At 40.8% G+C, this 23142-nt stretch overlaps 1 protein-coding gene across 1 annotated transcript in view; it reads left to right on the top strand.

The window, feature by feature from the left end:
• PCOLCE2 (procollagen C-endopeptidase enhancer 2) overlaps nucleotides 1-23142 on the top strand; it is a 71269-nt gene that overhangs the window by 24904 nt on the left and 23223 nt on the right. Inside the window, exon 3 of the mRNA XM_027587799.2 lies at nucleotides 18829-19084. Within this exon, the coding sequence (XP_027443600.2) occupies nucleotides 18829-19084 (256 nt within the window). The remainder of the gene's footprint in view (nucleotides 1-18828; nucleotides 19085-23142) is intronic.

Here is a 23142-nt window from a genome sequence, read left to right as displayed (position 1 = left end):
AGTCAAGTCCCAGCCTCTTAGCTGTGTAGCAGGCCTTGAGAGCAGCCAGGCAAGACTGGACAGAGAGAGGACAGGAGGATGGAGGGCTCTAGGAAGAAAATGGAACTGATAAGATACTAATCCCTGGCCTTTATTTATTTATTTATTTATTTATTTATTTATTTAAAAGATTTTATTTATTTATTTGACAGAGAGAGAGATAGCAAGAGCAGGAACACAAGCAGGGGGAGTGGGAGAGGGAGAGGCAGGCTTCCCGCTGAGCAGGGAGCCCGATGTGGAACTCGATCCCAGGGCCCTGGGACCATGACCTGAGCTGAAGGCAGACGCTTAACGACTGAGCCACCCAGGCGCTCCCATGGCCATTATTTAGAGAGGTTTTTGTAGTAGGTACATAGAAAACTAAGGAGACATAAAGAACAAGGCAACTATTAACCTTAGGAAAAACAAAAAAATGTAGGAATAGTAAAGGAAATCCTGACAATTGATTTAACCAGAATTTTGCTGGAGGAATCGGGTAATAAGAGGAAGCAAAGAGATAATGTTTAAAAAGGATAAATCAAGAAATAACAGCACAAGCATGTTATTAAGCAAGGAGGTAGATGCCAGACAAAATAATTGAAAGAGTTAAAACTGGTTGCCTCTGAGGAGGGGAATCAGGGATGGGAAGAGGGGTGAAGATTCATTTTTCATTAAAATCTTGTAGTGCTATTTTAGATTATAAACTATAGACATTGGGTTTAAAAACAATTTTAGTTCCAGCTTGTAGCAGCCTAATGCTACTGTGTAAACCCTTGTCTCTTACTCATTCAGGAGAACATTGGCTGCTCGCATTTGCATCTATTTTGTTTTAAATGTGTTGATTACCTTACTGTGATTCTTCTCATCCCAGAAAGAAAGAGCTTTCTGTTTCATTCCTAATAAAACAGTATAATTTTGTGTTCCTGATCCATTACAGATTGCTCAGATGAAATTACAGATTACAACAAAAGTATTTTCTTGAAAATGTCATTTCAGAGTTTTCCTTTGGGCTTTGCATAGATATCAGTTCCAGCCTATAAAAGCTTTTCAAAAAAAATTACACTCCTGTGTCATTAAGAAGAAAACATGGGTGCTATATGACAAAAAGGCCCCTAGCTACCAAAGGGCTCCCCTGGCTTTTATGTCTATTATCCTTAAGCCTAGTTGTCAGACACATACCAGTGGCTTGGGGTAGGGATGCTTTTTCTTCAAGAATCTCCAATCATGTTTATCTTGTTCTGGATCAACTCATGTTGACAACTTCTGGAAAGTTGAAACAACATTGTAAAATGACACAAGCGCTTTGATCCATTTTTTGAAAGTGTGAAGAAATCGGCTAGGTTTAATTTCTGTGACCTATCTGCAGTCTTCTATCATGAAACACAGCTGAGAAAAAATGAAATGGATATCCTTACTTTTAAGAAATTATAAGCCTATAGGCACCGATTGAGAGAGAGCAAAGCTGACTGCTTGGAATGGCTGTTTTTACAGACTTCTGGTGCAATGTCTCACATGTACTTGTGGAGCCCCAACTTGCCCCAGAGAGACACTCACTGCCATGTTTTGGGTCACATGGACTTTTGGAATTTATGTTTTATCCTAGCTGGATGTATGTTGCTGTGTCAGCAACTGGTATTTAATGAACATTTGATGATTTGCAGAAGAAATAATCAAATGGCCTAGAAAAATCCTCAAACTGTTCACAGATCTGAGACTAAAATATATGAAATTAAGATAGAAAACTTCTCCCCATCTCCATCCTGTCCCCCGGCTGCGTGTGGATTCAGTTACTCAGACACAGATAAATCAGAACAGAACAGTCCTACCTGTTCTCAGGTAAGAGGTCTGTAACCTACAAGAGCAAGAAACATTCGATTGGCAGCAGACCTAGCCACAGACCTATCTGCTGCAAGGCATGGAATACGCCACAGACCCTGGGAGACCCTCTGGGCCCCGTAGATGCTGAGGAGTCCACCAAAAGCAAGGGGAGAACAGTAGGACAGTGGGCTATGGGAGAGGAAAGATAACGTCCCCCTGAGTCTGGACACTGGTTGAGGAGCAGGATGGTGGTGGGCTCCTAGAGAAGGTGAGTTTGGCCAAGACTTTGAATTTGGGGTGGCAGTCGATTGATGGGGAGAAAGGATTCCAGGTGGGGAAGGTACATGTGATCTTGTAGAAGTGGGAAAGGAAAAGGGCTGGGTGTGTGTGAGGATGGGTAGGTTCACATCCAACAAGGAAGGGCTGAGGGAGAAGAGGAGACTGGCATGCCCGACTCAGGTGGGCCTGGCACACCATTATCCTAAGGAGTTTGGACTTCATTCTGCAGGAAACAGGAAGCCATTCTGTTCTTCTTTCATCCTTTTATTCATTCAGCAGCTATTCAGTTAATCTATCATTTTTAGAGACACAGTAGGACAGCGCCAAACTTTAGAGGACAAGCCTAGATGCCTTAAGGCCAGAGTGGCCTTATGTCCTCATTTATCCTGGACTGTTCCCATATGTACCTGTCATTTAGGGCATCTCATATGATTTACCATTTGTCCTGGATTTTTCACGGCTTTAAAAAAAATATTACTACTAATAGTTGCTTTAAAATAATTGATAGTCCAAGATGGCAGAGGAGTAGGCGACCTTGGGATTGTCTGGTCCCAGGAATTCAGGTATATAGCTATCAAATCATTTTGAACACCTGCGAACTCAGCCAGGGATCTAAGAAAAGAATAGCTGCAACTCCAGGAATAGAAAAGCGACCACTTTCTACAAGGTAGGAGGTGCGGAGAAGTGAATCCGAGGTGATATATGGGAAGATGGGGTGGGGGGACCCTCCGTCAGCTGGCTACCGGCAAGTGATAGAGCCGCGGAGCACAAAATTGGAACTTTTAGAAGTTTGCTCCGCTGAGGGACGTTGCTCCAGTGGCTAAGCGGGGGATGGAACCCTCGCTGGGACTGTGTGGTCTCAGGACCCTCAGGGTCACAGGAAGACCGGGGGTGCCTGAATGCGGCAGAGGTCCCAGGTATCAGAGCAGGGAAGCCATCTGCAAACAGCAAGCCCAGGAGTGGGCTCTCAGCTCGGGGTTGCCATAAACCACAAATCGTGGCACAGTTGGGCAACTGCTCTCTGAACAGGGGCCCAAGAATGGCAGAACCATGGTGAGACCCCCCCATTCCCTTCCAGGGGAGGAGCAGTGCAGGTGCACGCTGCAAGAGTCTGCAAGGTTTGGAGACTCAAAGCAGGGTCATGTGCCTGAGATAGAAACACTTGGTCACAGGCTGGGGGAGGACAGAGTGTGGATGGAGACCAGGGAGACAGGAGTGATTGACTGCTTTTCCCTAGGGTGCACTGAGGAGTGGGGCCCTGAGTGTTCAGGTCTGGGGCTGGAGATTGGGAGGCCACCATTTTCATTCTCATCCTCTAAAGCTGCTCAGAAAGCCTTGAGGGAACATAAGCCACATAGAGCAAGCCCAAACAGATTACTGAACCTGGCCCCTGGCAAGGGCAGTGCAATTCCGCTTTGGGCAAAGACACCTCAGAATCAACGCAACAGGCCCCTACCCCAGAAGATCAACAAGAACATCCACCAAGAGCAAGTTTACCAATCACACAGAACTGTGCGACTCCAGCGCTAGGGGAAAAATAGTATATGGAATTCATGCCCCCCCCCATGCTTTAGTTTTTCAATTTTAATTTTTTTCTCTTTCCTTTTTCAACCAATTTCTTACTTTATCAACTCCCTTTTTAAAAATATTTTTTAATTTTAATTTTTACACTTCTAGCCTTTCTTTGTATTTAATTTTACTTTTGTATATATATGTTTTTCTGTCTTTACAATTTGGGGATGCAATTTCTTCTAACAAACAGACCAAAATACACCCAGAATTTAGTGTATTGCTCTGTTCTCTACACCTGTCTGATCATATCCTGTCTTTTTTTTCTTCATCTTCTTTTTTTTTGTTAAAGTCTTTTTTATTTTTTATCTTCACAGTTATATTCTGTCCTTTCCATGTATTTAATTTTATTTTTGTATTGATATAAGTTTTTCTTTCTTTACAATTTTGGGATGTAGTTTCTTCTAACAGACCAAAATACACTCAGGATATAGTGTATTGCTCTGTGCTGTTCACCTGCCTGTTTATATTCCTTCCTTTTTTTTTTTTGTCTTTTAGTTTTTAGTTTTACAGTTACATTCTATCCTTTCAATGTATTTAATTTTGTTTTTGTATGTATATAAGTTTTCTTTCTTTACGATTTTGGGATCTAGTTTTCTAACAGACGAAAATACACACAGGATCCAGTGCATTGCTCTGTTCTGTTCACCTGTCTGATTATATTCTCTCTCTCTCTCTCTCTTTTTTTTTTTCCCAGTTTGGGGTCTCTTCTGATTTGTTTAGTGTATATTTCTCTGGGGTCTTTGTTGCCATTTTAGTATTTTGTTCTCTTACTCATCTATTCTTCCCTGGACAGAATGACAAGACAGAAAACTCCCCTCAAGAAAGAGAACAAGAGGTGGTATGACTGCCAGGGACCTAATCAGTATGGACATAAGTAAGATGTCAACTAGAGTTCAGAATAATGATTATAAAGATACTAGCTGGGCTTCAAAAAAGCATAGAAGACACTAGAGAATCCCTTTCTGGAGAAATAAAAAACCTAAAATCTAATCAAGTTGAAATAAAAAAGCCGATTAATGAGATGCAATAAAAAATGGAGGCTCTAACTGCTAGGATAAATGAGGCAGAAGAGAGAATTAGTGATATAGAAGACCAAATGATGGAGAATAAAGAAGCTGAGAAAAAGATAACTACTGGATCACCAGGGGAGAATTCGAGAGATCAGTGATGCCATAAAGCGAAACAATGTTAGAATAACTGGGATCTGAGAAGAGGAAAGAGAGGGTGAGAGAGAGAGAGAGGCAGAGGGTATATTGGAACAAATTATAGCGGAGAACTTCCCTAATCTGGGGAAAGAAACAGGCATTCAAGTCCAGGGGGCACAGAGAACTCCCCTCAAAATCAATTAAAAAAATAGGTTAACACCTCGACATATAATAGTGAAACTTGCAAATCTCAGAGACCAAAATCCTGAAAGCAGCTCGGGCAAGAGGTCTATAACCTACAAGGGTAGAAACATTAGATGGGCAGCAGACCTATCCACATAGACCTGGCAGGCCAGAAAGGACTGGCATGATATATTCAGCGTGTTAAATGAGAAAACTATGCAGCCAAGAATGCTTTATCCAGCAAGGATGCCATTCAAAATAGAAGGAGAGATAAAAAGCTTCCAGGATAAACAGAAACTAAAAGAATTTGTGATCACTAAACCAGCCCTGCATGAAATATTAAAGGGGATCCTTTAAGCAAAGAGAGAGCCTAAAAGTAACATAGACCAGAAAGGAACAGAGACAATATACAGAAACAGTGATTTTACAGGTAATAAAGTGGCACAATTTAAATTTGTATTTTTCTTTTTTCTTTTTTAACATATATATAAATACATATGAAAAGCAATGCAAACAATTATTGAGTTTCATCTTCTGGACAAGAATGCCAAGCTAGTCTCTCTTCATAAAAGGCAATTACAGTTAAGGACACTTCATATTTCCTCTTTTGCCAGCACCAACTCTGCCTCATCTGTAAATTCATATCTTTCAATAGTTACCCTGACTGTAAATGTGCTGAGTGCACCAATCAAAAGACACAGGGTATCAGATTGGATAAAAAAGCAAGACCCATCAATATGCTGTCTGCAAGAGACTCATTTTAGACCCAAAGACACCTTCAGATTGAAAGTGGGGGGGTGGAAAACCATTTACCATGCTAATGGCCATCAGAAGAAAGCTGGGGTAGCAATCCTTATATCAGATGAATTAGATTTTAAACCAAAGACTGTAATAAGAGATGAGGAAGGACACTATATCTTAATTAAAGGTTCTTTCCAACAAGAAGATCGAACGATTGTAAATATTTATGTCCCCAACATGAGAGCAGCCAATTATATAAACCAATTAATAACAAAATTAAAGAAACACATTGATAATAATATAATAATAGTGGAGGACTTTAACACCCCACTCACTGCAATGGACAGATCATCTCAGCAGAAGATCAACAAGGAAATAAGGGCTTTGAATGACACACTGACCAGATGGACTTCATGGATGTATACAGAGCATTCCATCCTAAAGCAACAGAATCCACATTCTTCTCTAGTGCACATGGAACATTCTCCAGAATAGATCACATCCTGGGTCACAAATCAGGTCTCAACCAGTACCAGAAGATTGGGATCATTCCCTGCATATTTTCAGACCACAATGCTTTGAAACTTGAACTCAGTCACAAGAGGAAATCTGGAAAGAACTCAAATACATGGAGGTTAAAGAGCATCCTACTAAAGAATGAATGGGTCAACCAGGTAAAATTAAAGAAGAATTTTAAAAATTCATGGAAACAAATGAAAATGAAAACACAACTGTTCAAAATCTTTGCGATGCAGCAAAGGCAGTCCTAAGCGGGAAGTATATAGCAATATAAGCCTTTCTCAAGAACAGGAAAGATCTCAAATACACAACCTGACCTTATACATTTAAAGGAGCTGGAGAAAGAAGAGCAAATAAAGCCTAAACCCAGCAGGAGAAGAGAAATAGTAAAGATTAGAGCAGAAATCAGTGAAACAGAAACCAAAAGCACAGTAGAACAGATCAATGAAACTAGAAGCTGGTTCTTTGGAAGAATTAATAGGATTGATAAACCCCTGGCCAGACTTATCAAAAAGAAAAAAGAAAGGACCCAAAGAAGTAAAACCATTAATGAAAGAGAAGAGATCACAACCAACACCAAAGAAATACAAAGAATTATAAGAACATTATGAGCAACTATATACCAACAAATTAGGCAATCTGGAAGAAATGGATGCATTCCTAGAGACATATAAACTATCAAAACTGAAACAGAAAGAAATAGAAAACCTGAACAGAGACATAACCAGCAAGTAAATTGAAGCAGTAATAAAAAATTTTCCAACAAACAAGAGTCCAAGGCTGGATGGCTTCCCAGGGGAATTCTACCAAACATTTAAAGAAGAATTAATACCAGGGCAGGCACTTGGGTGGCTCAGTCTGTTAAGTGTCTGCCTTCAACTCAGGTCAGGATCTCGGGGTCCTGGGATCAAGCCCCGCATTGGGCTCCCTGCTCAGTGGGGAGTCTCCTTGTCCCTCTGCCCCTTTCCCCACTCATGCACACTCTCTCTCTCTCTTTCTCTCAAATAAATAAAATCATAAAAAAAAAAAAAAGAATACCTAGTCTTCTGAAGCTTTCAAAAAATCGAAATGGAAGGAAAACTTCCAAACTCATTTTATGAGGCCAGCATTACCTTGATCCCGAAACCAGACAAAGATGCTACCAAAAAGGAGAGTTACAGACCAATATCCATGATGAACATGGATGCAAAAATTCTCACCAAGGTACTAGCCAATAGGATCCAACAGTACATTAAATGTATTATTCACCACAACCAAATGGGATTTTTTCCTGGGCTGCAAGGTGGTTCAACATCCGCAAATCAATCAACGTGGTACACTACATTAAAAGAAAGGACAAGAACTGTATGATCCTCTCAATAGATGCAGAAAAAGCATTTGACAAAGTACAGCATCCTTTCTTGATTAAACCTCTCCACAATGTAGGGATAGAGGGTACATACTTCAATATCATAAAAGCCATATACAAAAAGCCCACAGCCAATATCATTCTCAATGAGGAAAAACTGAAAGCTTTTCCCCTAAGGTCAAGAACATGACAGGGATGTCCACTATCACTACTATTGTTCAACATAGTACTAGAAGTCTTAGCCTCAGCAACCAGACAACAAAAAGAAATAAAAGGCATTTAAATCGGCAAAGAAGACGTCAGTCTCTCACTGTCTGCAGATGACCTGATCCTCTGTGTCGAAAACCCAGTAGACCACCCCAAAATTACTAGAACTCATATAGGAATTCTGCAACATGGTAAGATAGAACATCAATGCACAAAAATCAGTTGCATTTCTATACACTAACAATGAGAAGGAAATTGAGGCATTGATCCCATATCCAACTGCACCCAAAACCATAAGATCTCTAGGAATAGACCTAACCAAAGAGGCAAAGGATCTGTACTCAGAAAACTAAAGAACACTCATGAAAGAAATTGAGGAAGACACACAAAAAAATGGAAAAACGTTCCATGCTCATGGATTGGAAGAACAAATATTGTTAAAATGTCTGTGCTACCTAGAGGAGTCTGTACATTCAGTGCAATCCCTATCCAAATACCATCAACTTTTTTCACACAACTGGAACAAATAATTCTAAAATTTGTATGGAACCAGAAAAGACCCCAAATAACCAAAGAAATGTTGAAAAAGAAAACCAAAGCTGGTGGCATCACAATTCCAGACTTCAAACTCTATTACAAAGCTGTAGTCATCAAGACAGTATGGTACTGGCACAAAAACATAGATCAATGGAACAGAATAGAGAACCCAGAAATGGTCCCTCAACTCTATGGTCAACTAATCTTCAACAAAGCAAGAAAGAATAGCCAATGGAAAAAAGACAGTCTCTTCAACAAATGGTGTTGGGAAAATTGGACAGCCACATGCAGAAGAATGAAACTGGACCATTTCCTTACACCATACACAAAAATAGACTCAAAATGGATGAAAGACCTAAATGTGAGATATAAATCCATCAAAATCCTAGAGGAGAACACAGGCAGCAACTTCTTGCTAGATATGTCTCCAAAGGCAAGGGAAGCAAGGGCAAAAATGAACTCTTGGGACTTCATTAAGATAAAAAGCTTTTTGCACAGCAGAGGAAACAGTCAACAAAACCAAAAGACAACTGACAGAATGGGAGAAGATATTTGCAAATGACATCAGATAAAGGGCTAGTATCCAAAATCTGTAAAGAACTTATCAAACTTAACACCCAAAGAACAAATAATCCAATCAAGAAAGGGCAGAAGACGTGAACAGATATTTCTCCAAAGAAGACATCCAAAAGGCCAACAGATACATGAAAAAATGTTCAACATCACTCGGCATCAGGGAAATACAAATCAAAACCACAATGAGATACCACCTCACACCAGTCAGAATGGCTAAAATGAACAAGTCAGGGAACAACAGATGTTGGCGAGGATGCGGAGAAAGGGGAACCCTCCTACACTGTTGGTGGGAATGCACCTGGTGCAACCACTCTGGAAAACAGTATGGAGATTCCTCAAGAAGTTGAAAATAGAGCTACCATATGGTCTAGCAATTGCACCACTTGGTATTTACCCCAAAGATACAAATGTAGTGATCCAAAGGGGTACCTGCGTCCCAATGTTTATAGTAGCAATGTCCACAGCAGCCAAACTATGGAAAGAGCCCAGATGTCCATCAACAGATGAATGGATAAAGAAGATGTGGTATGTGTGTATATATATATATATATATATATACATATATATATATATACACACACAATGGAATACTATTCAGCCATCAAAAAATGAAATCTTGCCATTTGCTATGGCATGGATGGAACTAGAGGGTATTATGCTAAGCAAAATAAGTCAATCAGAGAAAGACAATTATATGATCTCGCTGATATGTGAAATTTAAGAAACAAAATAGAGGAGCATAGGGGAAGGGAGGAAAAAATGAAACAGGATGAAATCAGGGAGACAAACCATAAGAGACTCTTAATCATAGGAATCAAACTGAGGGTTGCTGGAGTGGAGCAGGGGGATGGGGTAATTGGTGATGGACATTAAGGAGGGCACTGGGTATTATGTAAGACTGATGAATCACTTACCTCTACCTCTGAAACTAATAATACATTATATGTTAATTAATTGAATTTAAATTTAAAAATAAAAATAATCTAGGGTGGGCTAGGTGGAGCTCACTTTGAACTCGCATCTTCTGCTGTGGTCTTGTCTAGAAGTGTATCATGCACATATGCGGTGCCCAGAGTTCTCTCTTCAACACATGGTTAAGTGTGGAAGACAACTGTGAGAACACACATCTTGCCTGACACAATTAACACCTTTCAGGGACAGCATTTAAGACACCCACGAATCACATGAAACAGCTTGGGTGTCAGCCACTAGGTTCCTGTCTTGGGGGGAGGGGCGACAAGTGTTTGGTGCTGCTGTGGTTTGCACGCCGGTCAGGGAGACGTCGCGTGCCGTCAGGCTACCTGTTGGCTGATTCAGTGGACAGCATGGGAAGTATAGGTTTGTTGTACAAGAAGTAGATGCTGGGCAATGGAAGCTGAGCTGCCCTGCTGTGGAATAGTCTGACTAGTCTTGCTACCGTGGTTTCGTTACTTACTGCTTGGTATAAATTTACGGCTCTTTGTTTTATAAATATTTATTTTATTGTGTGGCAGTGCTTTTAAAAATTTTATTGTGTTGTAATGCTTTTTTTATTTTGCAGTAAACCCTTTGGGGAACAAACAGCTAGAGAGCTGATGTTTAGTGAAAATCAAATAGTGAATGTCCAGTTTTCAAGGAAGTTGACCTTGCTCAGATTTGTCATCACTTACATCTGGAGTAGGGTCCTAGTGATACCAGCCACAGGAAAACCGGAAGATGTACCTCTGTGAAAAGAACACAGTAGTGCCCCCTTATCTGCAGCCTTGCTTCGCGCAGTTACCCACAGTCAGCCATGGTCCAGTGGCAGCCAACAGTAGCCCACGGCTGTGCCGCACCGCCTGCGTCGTCCCCCACCCTTCCTCTCCTCATGCAGCCATTTTCTCATCTCACATCATGGTCAGAAGGGAAAGGATGTATACAATACAATGAGATATTTTATGAAAGACCACGTTCACATAACTTTTACTGCAGTTTATTATTATGATTGTCCTATTTTATTATGAGCTTTTGTTGTTAATGCTTTATCGTGCCTACCATAGGTATGTATGTATAGAAAAAAACAGTGTAGAAAAGGTTCTGTACTATCTGAGGTTTCAGGCATCCACTGGGGCTCTTGGAACGTATGCCCCATGGACAAGGAGGGGACGGGACTATGGGACTCTAATTTAAACTTTTTCTCCTCCCCCAAGCAAGACCTAAACCAGAGCTCTTTGCCCAATCGCTTGTCCCCCCATCCTGGCTGTAACTATCTCAGGGGTCCCATTGCTCTAGGTTCTGCTTTGGTGTTCCAGTGTTTCCCACCTGTGTTTTCTCTGGGCAGACGAGTTCAGTAACCCTCAGCGGTGCTGGGTGGCACCACCACAGCCTCGATTTCCCCTCTGACATTTTCTTCTTCACCCTTAGGGAGCATTTGCAAAAGAGGCATAATCTGAAGCCCAGCTTCTTGTTCATTTCACAGCCAAGCCTTTGGCTAAAAGGTCCACGTCTTTTCTCACCTCAAGAAGCACTCATGGCTGCTGATCGCCGTGTCACCCCAGCTGACCGGCTACACATAAGGGACTCAGAGGGTCATGATAGTGGTGCCAGAGGTACAAGTTGCCCTTTTGCAGGGGCCACTGAAATTACAGATGTACCTCAGTGAAACTGATTTTACTCACTTTTGTGATTGCTCCAAATTGCCTGTTGCCTCCACTGCTGTTCAAACAGCCCAGGACTATCTGCTCTTTGGATGGCTACATTACAGCGTTGATTCATATAGAATTTATATGCAGCAAAAAGAACAAAGATGTCTCCACAGTTGCCTGTCAGGGCGCTGCTGGGTAAGGATAGCAGGTGAACATCACTATCCATTTGTTAATCAGGGTTATTAACACAAAGTGCAGAGCTGTAACAAACGGCCCCCCAAGTCTCAGTGGCCTCACCCAACAAATGGCTATTTCTTGCTCCCTTCACAGTCCCTTGCAGGTGGATGGCTGTCCTGGGCAGCCGTCCTTTGAGCATTAGCTCCTCTGTGGCTCTGCCGTCTCCTAGAACGTTCCATTTTCCTCTGTTGAATTCCCTCCTTAGAGCGAAAAGAGAACTCCAGAAGGATTGCACTGGACATTCTGTGGCTAGGCCTAGAGGTGTGTGCATCACTTGTACCTACGTGCCATTGACCAGGACCCAGTCAATGGTCCCAACCTAATTGCGGTGGAGGCTGGGAACTGTTGACTTCCTGTGTGCCCAGGCAGAGAAAACAAGATTGCTGAGCATCTCCTCAGTCTCTGCCACAGGCAGGCCATGGAAAACACAGTTGGGTGGAAGTCAGAGCTGGGCTTTGCCACTGATGTGCTGGGTGGCTTTAGGTAAGTCACCATAACCACTCTGAGCTGTTTCTAACTTCCTGTAAGGGCTGTAACACTGCCTGCCTTGTATCTGTAAGTCAGTTTGCATTGTTGTATAAATACATGTGCTAGTAATAGGGGTTGTGGCCTGCACTCATTTTTTTAAATTAAGATTATAAGGATCCCAGTTATTGATTCAATAACTACTTTTTGAACTCCTGTAATAGTCAGGCATTGAACTAGCTGTCGACAAGCTCTGATCCCTGGGTCTTACATTCTGGTGGAGAGACAGATGACAAATAATCTATAAAGAAATAACATGGTCATGTGATCTACATGATCTAAAGCAACTGAAGGGCTCAGGATAGGCCTCTCTGGAAAGGCAGCACCTTAGCTGAGACCTAAATGATGACGTAGAGGCAGACACATGATTATTCAGGAGGAGATTGTGCCAAGCAGAGGGACCAAACTGCAAAGACCCTGAGGTGGGTCTTTGAACAGGAGGGATCCTTGAACAGCCAAATTGTTGTATGAGAGGGAAAGATTAGGTCAGAGATAGCTAGGGGCCATATCATGCAGGGCTTTAACCTCTCTGTGCCTCAGTTTTCTCACCTGTAAAATGGACTAATAATATCAAGTTCATAGGGTGGCTGTAAAGGATTAAAAGAAATCATGTGTAAAGTGCTTAGAAAAATATCTGGCACATGATATACGCTAAGTGTGTACAGTGAGTGAGGATTTTATTCCAAGCACAGTGGGAAGGTTTTGTACAGTTCACAGCAAAGGAGTGTGACCTAATGTCCACCGGTGCCACCAGGCTGGGCTTGAGGTGCGGCTTTCCTCCTTTCTTCTGGACATGAGAGTGTATAGGGTTTTTTTGGTGAAATTACCAATCCCCACCCACCAAAATGTTCAAAACATCACATGTTATTTCCATTAATCAAAATGTATGTTTTATTTTCCAAACATTTATAAAATTCCCTCTTCAAATATTTAAGTATATAAAGTATTTAAATATACACAGAATATACATGAATAAGATTTTGTAAGCTTCAGATTTATCCCCCTCTTGAAATAGAGCCAAATATTTGTGCATAGTTTGCACATAAATTTCTCTGCATTACATTTGGGGGGATATGTGAGATGAGCCAAGTTGCTGTGCCTCTTGAACTTTATGTGAACAACACGCAGCCTTCTATTTTAGAGCATGCCATCCCAAAGGTCTGTTTGTGGAAGAGGGCAATCTTAGAAAATTAAAACGATGGCTTTAAAAAAAAATCAGACATGCTGCAGAAACAGATCTTTTTGCTCAAATTAGTAAATGGTGTGTTAAGGGGGAAGAAAAGCTACAGACATAAGGAGAGTTACCATTTCTACAGAAATCGATTCCATACAAAAGAGGCTGCCCTCCTATTTGCATTGTGCTCATAAGATCCTGAAAATGCAAAGCATCAGCTTAAAACGCACCTGCCCTGGTCGTTCTCTGGCAGCAGCTTGGGAACGGGCATCAAGAGACTTGGCCGTGACAGTAAGGACATGCCAGGGGCTGTGGGGTGAGCTGAGGTCATTGTGGCAGCACGAGGCTTTGGCCCACACAGGACTCAGCTGTTGACAGGAAAAAACATGAATATAGAATTGTTTTTCTACAGGCAGATAATGAATCCCCTGGTCAATATAATCTCACAAAACAGCTTTTTCTCCATTGCCACTAAAAAAAAAATCTTTTTTTTTTAAAGATTTATTTATTTATTTTGAGAGAGTGAGAATGAGAGAGAGAGAGAGAGTACATGAGAGGTGGGAGGGTTAGAGGGAGAAGCAGGCTCTTTGCCGAGCAGGCAGCCCGATGCAGGACTCGATCCCACGACTCCAGGATCATGACCTGAGCCGAAGGCAGCCGCTCAACCGAGCCACCTAGGAGCACCCCAAAAAAAGCATCTTAACGGAGTTTCTGCATTAAGTATTAGCATTGCAGGAGATTTGAAATATAAGGTTTCCCAAAAGATATGCATCTTCTTTTGTTTATACACAATGACCCAGGAAGGAGAGCAGCCTTCTGGAACTCTGCTGCCAGTGTGGGTAGGAGATATTAGGACATGAGAGGTGGAGGGCCCAGTAGGTGCCTTGTCCAGGGTTTGTGCAAAGAAGCTGGTGTTCCATCTAGCACCTGGCAGATTCATTTCACTTAATACATATTCATGATGCCCCTTTGCCTGGGGCCACGCACTGTCCAGAGGCTGGGATGCAGCAGTGACCAAGGCAGGAGGGAGCCTTGCCTCCTTGAGCTCCATCTTTCAGGGAAAATAGACAGTGAGGGAGTAAGTGGATTGAGCCATCTCATGCTCAGGGACCTGAGGGGCAGGATGCTCACTGGGCAGAGCCCATCTTGGGAGGAGGAGCTGGGGTCTGGGAGTGCCTCCAAGAAGAGGTGACCTTGAAACCGAGACCCTCAATGTGAGCGACCGAGGGGCAGAAGTGGGAAAGTATTCTAGGCAGAAGGAATAGCTTGTGAAGGGCCTATGAGTTTTTGTTTTTGTTTTTTAAAATTGGTTGATTGATTGATTTTAGAGAGAGAGAGAACATGAGCAAGGGGAGGGGCAGAGGGAGAGGGAGAGAATCCTTAAGCAGACTCCGCACTGAGCGTGGAGCCTGATGCAGGGCTCGATCCCAGGACCCCGAGGTCATGACCTGAGCCAAAATCAAGAGTTGGCCGCTTAACCAACTGAGCCATCCAGGTGCCCCCTGTGTGTTTTTGTTTTTATTTTTATTTCTCCCCCTTCTCTTCCTCCCCACCCAGAAAACTCAAGGATGCCCAGGCTAGAGAATATGTACAGCATTATGCCATTTTCATTAATTTTTAAAACAGGCACAGAAACACAACTGTATTTTGTGTGAATACATACACATTTATATAAAAGTATTTTGAATGGTACAGAAGGAGACCCACTAAATTTATGACAGTGGTTGCTTCTGAGAAAGGGGAAAATGGGGCCTGGGATGGGAACGATAAACCTCATTTTATTTGAAAATTTGTATTTATTTTAGTAAAGGAGACATTAAAAATGTGTTGACAAAATGTTAACAATAGTTAATTCTGGATGGCTGGTACCTAGGTGTTTGTTATATTACTCTATCTTTATATATATATATATATATATATATATATATATATATATATATATATATATATGTTCTTTTTCTTTTAATATCCTTAACAAAGAAAAATTGAGAGTAAAGACTGTAGATTCTTCAAGTGGAGGGGTCACCTTTGGAGAATATGCTTTACAAAGTCCTTTAGAGTGACTGTCTAGGAACTCTAAGCAAAGTTCACATCCCAGGGCACCAGACAATCTTGATTACTCACATTAAAATGAAGAACAACTGTTGTGTTGTCTTGAAAGGGTTCCCTGCAGTATGCATCTCCCCTGCAATAGATTGCTCTTGGCCTTCAGTGCAAGATAGTATTTGTTTCTGGTTATGTAGACACACAACTGGTATAGATCTCTGCATCCTTCCTTCCAAAGAGTTTTTGCCCGGGGATGTTGTTGGGATCAACAGGTGTTCAAAATTTCAATGGTGGAACCTCATTCCTAGTGCTGAACATATGCCGATTTATCCCATTGGAAATGAGTATCCAGCTTGACCGCAGAAAGGAATCAACAGAACTTTCTTAGTGCCAAAGAACTGAGAACTTACCAGTGAAACAAGACTGCCCTCCTTGCCCCTCTTTGCTTATCTTGTTGCAGAAAGACCCCAGGGCAGTTTTCCTCAGTTCTTGTAAATTTTAGCCCCTGGCTTGCTGTCACTGTCTTCAACACTCATCCTTGTCATAATTCACAGTAATTTCAGTATCTACATGGAGGATCCTGTTGGGTCTTGCAGCTCCCCCCGCCTCCATTGTTCCTCTGCCACCCACTTCCACTGCATTATCCTGTCTCCCCCACAGTCTAGGTTACTGTCCTCACCCCACTGATTCGAGATTTCTGTTCTTACCCAGCTTAGATTCCATGGTCCATCATTATGGTCACTCGTCTGCCTATATCCTCAACTCTCTTGGCTCTGTCTTCCTCCATAGTCCTTGCTTGGCAAACTTAGCCCACTCCCCCCATGCAGAGCGGTCCCACTTTTAGTTTATGTACCTCAAGTGGGCCCTCAGCACTCCTGACACTCCTGCTGTACTTCCTTAATCTGTTTACACACCTCTCCTCTGTTCTCAGACTCCTGATAGCTCCTCTCACATACATGTTTGCTGCTGATGACCTTGTTTTCTGTTTCACAAAAGAAAAACTTCATCTGCTCTCACAGCCTCACCTACAACCCCACCTGCCCCTGCCTTCCCTCCTCTCAGTAGGCACAATTGTCCATGCTGCTTTCTGAGGCTGGACACCCGTCCGCCCCGCCGCCATCTGTGCCTTAGAGCAAATCTTCCCTTGCCTACCCAATGACATTCTCCAGCAACTCTCCCTCTCTCCTACTTCATCAATTTTGCCCTCCCTGTGCAGTTATTCCCATTGGCATGCAGACGAGCCTTAATAGAGCCCATTTTAATTATCCTGCCTTGACCTGCAACCCCTCTTCCAGCTACCCACATATTACTGTGGTCATCTTTCCAGCAAAGCTCCTTGAAAAACTTGTCCCAATTCCTCTCACCCATTTTCTCTTGATCCTTCACTTGCCGGGCTTTATCCCTGCTGCCTCACCAAAACAGCTTTGTCAGAGTCACCAGTGACCTCTGGTTGATAAACCCAGTGGCCCTTTCTTAATTATCTTTCTTTGCTCAGCAGCCACACCTGACTCAGCTGACTCGTTCTTCCTCCTTGAACACACTTTTTTCACTTGGCTTCTGGGTACCACACCCTTCTGATTGCGTCCTACTTCCTGACTCAGTCCCTAGCTTGATTTGACCGTACCTGGAAGACCTGATGACATCAGAGTGCCCCAGGGGTGAATCCTTCTACCTCTTCCCTTTTTGACTCTGCGGGTGGAAGAGCCTCAGAGCTTTGAACTACCCTCCACACAGTTTATCTACACATTTACACAGTCACTCTTTTTGCAAGGACAGTCAACATTAAATTAATATAGCTCAGAATGGTGTTTGGTTTTGTTTTGGCTGGAAAATTTTCAGTGATCGGATAGATTGCTTATATTTCAGATTACAGATGTGGCATCACATTTTTGTAATTTTCTGATCACAGGCTAACTAGAGATTGCATGCAAAAAAAATAAATACAACAAAAAAACCCAGAGGAGTTCTCCAAGAGCTATCTCAGTGAGAATGTTTAAAAATTAAATTACATTTTCTGCTATCAGCTTCACAGACCGTGGCTTTGGAACTTCTAATACGCTATTAAGACAAGCTCCTAGCAATTAGAATATAGCCATGACAAAGCCAAAATATCCTTTTGAGACTCTTGCTCTACAGGTTTTGCCATGGGGTGTGTATGTCTTTGACACAAAAGGCAAATAGCACTGGAAACACTGCTTCTTATCACAGAAAAAAAAATTTATGGCCCTGAACTCACCAACATGGAAAGCCATGTTTATGTTAAAGCATCTATTGACCCTTGAGTATGAGATAATTACTTAAGATGACTATAAACCAACCACTGTTGATGGTTGTGGGTTTGTTTTGTCTTTTAAATCACTGACTTTTTGTCATCTGTAAAATGAAATTCTTAGGCCATTCAGTGGAGATCTCTAGTTGAAAAGGTAAAATGAATCTGATTGTGAGACTTTATGACCAAATACTTGGATGAATAAATTAATAAAAGATGGCGTGAACTGGAAATGAAATGGGGCTTTTGTTAGAATCCTGCCGAATGCTTTTGTAGCCATTTTTTCTACCTGTTCAGGGAACAAGGAAGGAAACATCATAAGAATTATATGGAGGAAATTATGGTGAAGGAAGTTGTATGAGAAAGTGAAAACTCATTTTCTTCATCAGTGCCTTGTGTTTCAAGGTTGCCTACTATATAAAGTGTTCATGTGGGAAACAAAAACTCAGTGACTCTGAGAAGAGATGATTCAGTAATTACTCAGCCTAATCAGTATAAATAGTTGATCTGGATTTTTCAGGACCCAAACTGAATTATCTATAAATTAACTGCACAATTGCCAAACAGTCCCTTCAGTTGAAACTTCATAGAAGCATTCTACATATTGAGATTTTCCTGTTGTATTATTTGTGAAGAATGATATTTCAAATGTTTCTTTGCCAAGCAATATCTCTGGGTGCCATGGTGTTTTACAATTTGCAGATGTGTGCTAAGGTCCAGTCAGGACTGGTATTCTTTATAAGCAATGATTTACCAATTAATAAGACTGACTCAACATTTTGCAACTTTGTTGAGATCAACTCCCTAGGGATAAGATTGTGTACCCTCATGAATTGTGGGACAATAAACACTTACATTTTATTAGGAATTCATTATGGTAGAAAACCTTTCCTGAGTTCAGATTTGAGGGAAGAAAAGCATCATCTTGGGTATTATACTTTTTATCTGCTTACTTCAGTAATTGGCTCGATGAGAAGACTTCAGATACTGTTTTCATGACATGGTTTTCCAATTGGTGCTTTTCTCTCCAGGTTCCCGAGGGCAAAGTGGTAGTTCTGAATTTCCGATTCATAGATCTCGAGAGTGACAACCTGTGCCGTTATGACTTTGTGGATGTGTACAGTGGTCACACCAATGGCCAGCGTATCGGGCGCTTCTGTGGCACGTTCCGGCCTGGAGCCCTTGTGTCCAGTGGTAACAAGATGATGGTGCAGATGATTTCTGATGCCAACACAGCTGGGAATGGCTTCATGGCCATGTTCTCTGCTGCTGAACCAAATGAAAGAGGTACCGTTTCCACATAATGGCAGTCACAGCAATAATAATGGCTCACGGTTATTGGATGCCTCCTTTGTGTTAGGCTCTGTCCCAGGCACTTTATATGTGTTTACTCCTTTAACCTAAAGTTGAAGACCAGCTCTTCTCAAACGGAGCTAATAAATGCCACCGAACTACCAAGAGACATTCCAAAAAGTCTCTCTTTTTTTTAAGCCCATGTGATTCTTACCAAAATTCAAATATAGAAATTCCTGGAGTAAAAATGTGAAGCTTACATACACATATACACATACCCCTTCACCCCATTATAGTCCCGTCTTAGAAAGAGCCATGGCTGGTGGTTCCCATACCTTTCTATGTACACTCGTATGTATATACTTCTGCAGTAGCTTTTTAAAAATCGAAGTGGGATCACACATTCATATTGTTTCACAACTTTTTTTTTTTCACTTAAAACTGTGTGTTGGGGTGTTTTCATGTTGGTACATATGAGTACCCATGGGTAGAAACCTCTCCCCTGAAGAGATAACTGCAGTAGGCCCGATCTGTTAAATTTGGAGCCTTTTGCTTGAGGGCATTTCCTAATCTGCTCTTGCTTTGAGCTGTTGTGCAGCATTTTGGTTTGAGATGCCAGAGGACAGGATCTGGAGCTGACAGAGCAGCCAGACATTTGGGAGGAAATGCTGGCTGGGAGCTACAGAGGAATTGAAGCACAAAATATGCAGATAAAAGCCACCTAGAGCTTTGGTTGACAGCCAAACTCTACGTATGCAGAGGAGAGTCTAGTTGGCCCTGCACAAAAGCAGCAGCTGAAAAGATTAAAGTGAACAGAGATTACAGCTGCTGCCCATGGCCAGGGAGATGACTTTGAGCTTGAGTCTAGGCAAGTGAAATGCCTGCTAGAACACAAATCCTTTTTCTATGGAACACAACAGAATCTAGAGTCTCTGTAATGTATCATTCATAATATCCAGTATCCAGTCATGTGATAAAACCAGAAAAGTGTATCTATATTCAAGAAAAAAGTCAATAAAAACTGATCCCAAGATAACTCAGATGTGGCAGTTAGCAGACAAGTACTTAAAGCAACTATTGTAACTATATCTAAGGACTTAAAGAGAAATAGATGTATAGTAAGTAAACAGGTTGAGAATTTCGGAAAAGAAACAGAACTATAAAACTATAAACTATAAAAAAAGAATAAAAGAGTAATTCTAGAACTGAAAGATACAAAATCTGAAATTTAATAATTTACCTGGTGGGCTTACAAGCAGATTGGAGATGGCAGAAGAGTCAGTGGATCCGAATAGAAATGAGCCAATCTGAAGAACCAGGAGGAAAAAGATGAAAGAAAAAGAGCCCGAGAGACCAGTGAGGCAATATCAAGTGGTCTAATGAGTATAATTTGTATCCCAGAAGAGAGGGAGAGTAGTGCAGGAAAAATGTCTGAAGAAATAATGGCTTGAAGCTACCCAGATTCAGTGAAGAACATTAATTTATAGAGCCAAGAAGATGAACAAACCCCAACCAGATAAAAAAAAATAAAGCCACATTCTGATGTTGAGGTACATCAGAATTACAGAAATCTAAATATAAAGAGAAAATCTTAAAATCAATGAGATGAAAGTCAAATCACATACAAGGGAATAATGGTGTGAAGGATGGCTTTCTTTTAATTAGAAACAGTGGAGGCCAGAGGGCAGTAGAACAGCATTCTTAAAGTGCCAGAGTAAAACTATCAACCCAGAATTCTATAGCCAGTCTTCAGAAATGAAAGTGAATTAAAGACATTTCTTGCATCACTAGAAATATTAAAGGAAGTTCCTCAAGTTGAAGGGAAATGGCCCCACAGGGTAACACGAACGTAATGGAAGGATTGGAGGCCATTGGAAACGGTAAATATAAAAGACTATATGTTATTTTATGTTCTTAATTTCTTTACATGTATCTGTTCAAAACAGGACCAAAAAAACCCCTTTAACACTGTATTGTAGAATATGGAATGTATGATATAACATACGTGACAATAATAGAACAAAGGTAAAGGTAAAGGAGAGGTAAATGGGACTTTACTGTTGCACACACACACACACACACACACACACAGTATGTGAAGAAATACAGTATTAACTCTAAGCAGATTGTGATAAATTAAAGATACACATTGTAATCCCTAGAGTACCCATTAAAAATGCAAGAGTTGTAGCCAAAAGCCAAAAGGTTAAAACAGAATACTAAAATTTTTCAACTAGCCCAAAGAAGGCAAGAAAGGAAGAACAGATGAAACAAGAGAAAGGTGAGACAAATAGAGCGAAGTAGCAAATAGTGCACCAAACCCAAGCATATCAATAAGCACATTGATTGCCAAGGATTAAATACTCCAGTTAGGAAACAGAGATTATTCGAACAATTTACAAAGCAAGGCCTAACTATACATTGTCCACAAGAAAGCACTTGAAATACAAACTAGGTTGAATGTAAAAAGGTGGAAAAATATGTACCACGCAAACATTATTAAAGTTAATAAAGATCCCAATAAATACGAACATGGGCAAACACTTGAACAGACACTTCACAAAGGAAGATACATGAATGATTAATAAGTACATGAAAAACTGCTCAGTATCCTTTGTTAACAAGGTAATGCAAACTAAAACCGCACTGCGATACCGTTACAAACCCACCAGATTGGCTAAACCAACTGACATCATCAAATGGCGGCAAGGATGTCCTGTGACCAAAGTGCTTGTACCTGGAGAGGTATAAAATGCTACAGCCTCGAGAGGAAAATCTTTCGTAGTTTCTTCTGAAGTTAAACATCTACATCTATTCTTGGCCCAGGAATTGCTTTTCTGGGTATTTGTGCAAGAAAAATGAAAACGCTTGTCCACAAAGAGATTTGTACAAAACAGCTCACGGCAGCTTTGTTTACAATAGCCCAAACCAGAAAACACCCAAGGAATGTCAGCAGAAGAAAAGGTAGACACGTTGTGTTTCCACACATCAGAATCACCCACCAGGGTAAAAGAACAAACTACCAATCCGCACGGCAATATGAATGCATCTCAGACATTGTGCTAACAAGCAAGGGCAGCCAGATGCAGAAGAGTCCACCATACATGATTCCATGTATATGAAGGTCTAGAATAAAACTAATCTAAGGTGAAATTTTTCAGAAAAGTGGTGTGGAGAGTCGGCAGACTGACTGGGAAGGGATACAGGAGTTTGGTGGGAAATGGCTTCTGTACAGTCACAGGAGTGTGGCTCACATAAGGAGATTAATTTTTCAAATTAGTACAGCTAAGATTTGTACATTTCACAGTGCATGAATTTACCTTTGAAATCTGTAAAATTAATAGTAATAATAATGAAGCAGGTGGTAGGGATTGGATAGTGGTATTAATAAAAAGAACAGTAGAATGATAATAAAATTGTTGAAATTAATTATTGGATGCACAGAAGCTCATTCTATTATTCTATTTACTTTGTATCTGCTTGAAATTTTCCATGAATAAAGTTTCAGAAATTATCCAACCTCAATTTTTATAATGTATTTTCTTAGAGATGCCTTTTAAGAATGCCTATCTTCTATGTCAAAGAAATATTTAATTTGAAGTTATATTAGTTCCCTTAGTTTCAATTCAGTTTTTCTGTTAAATTCAAATAAAATTAAATTTAGAACTTCATATTAAAATATCGTTCTAAAATTACTCCTGTTGACCTATTATCAGTACCTATGCATGGAAATGTCTGAAATGATGTTTCCTAGATATTAATTGTGGTTAGTTTTAGGTGGTTGGATTTGGGGTAATTTTCTTTTTCTTCTTGATGCTCTTCTGTATTGCTGAAAATTTATAAACACTGTTTTTACAGACAAAAATTATTCTTAAAAATTATTAAAGATGTGTAGCATATAGAGTTTTTTGGTAATGAGAGTTTTCTCTGCCAACTAATTCAAATTTTGCTCATGGGCATGCATTTTAATCCCTTTAATAAATACCTTTGCCTTGAGGCTTCTTTAAAATCTATGTAATTTGTTGAGCCAGCATGATTTCTGAATGCGTTCA

Source organism: Zalophus californianus, chromosome 1, assembly GCF_009762305.2.
Source record: "Zalophus californianus isolate mZalCal1 chromosome 1, mZalCal1.pri.v2, whole genome shotgun sequence".
Taxonomy (NCBI): Eukaryota; Metazoa; Chordata; class Mammalia; order Carnivora; family Otariidae; genus Zalophus; species Zalophus californianus.
This window is presented reverse-complemented; position numbering and strand designations above follow the sequence as displayed.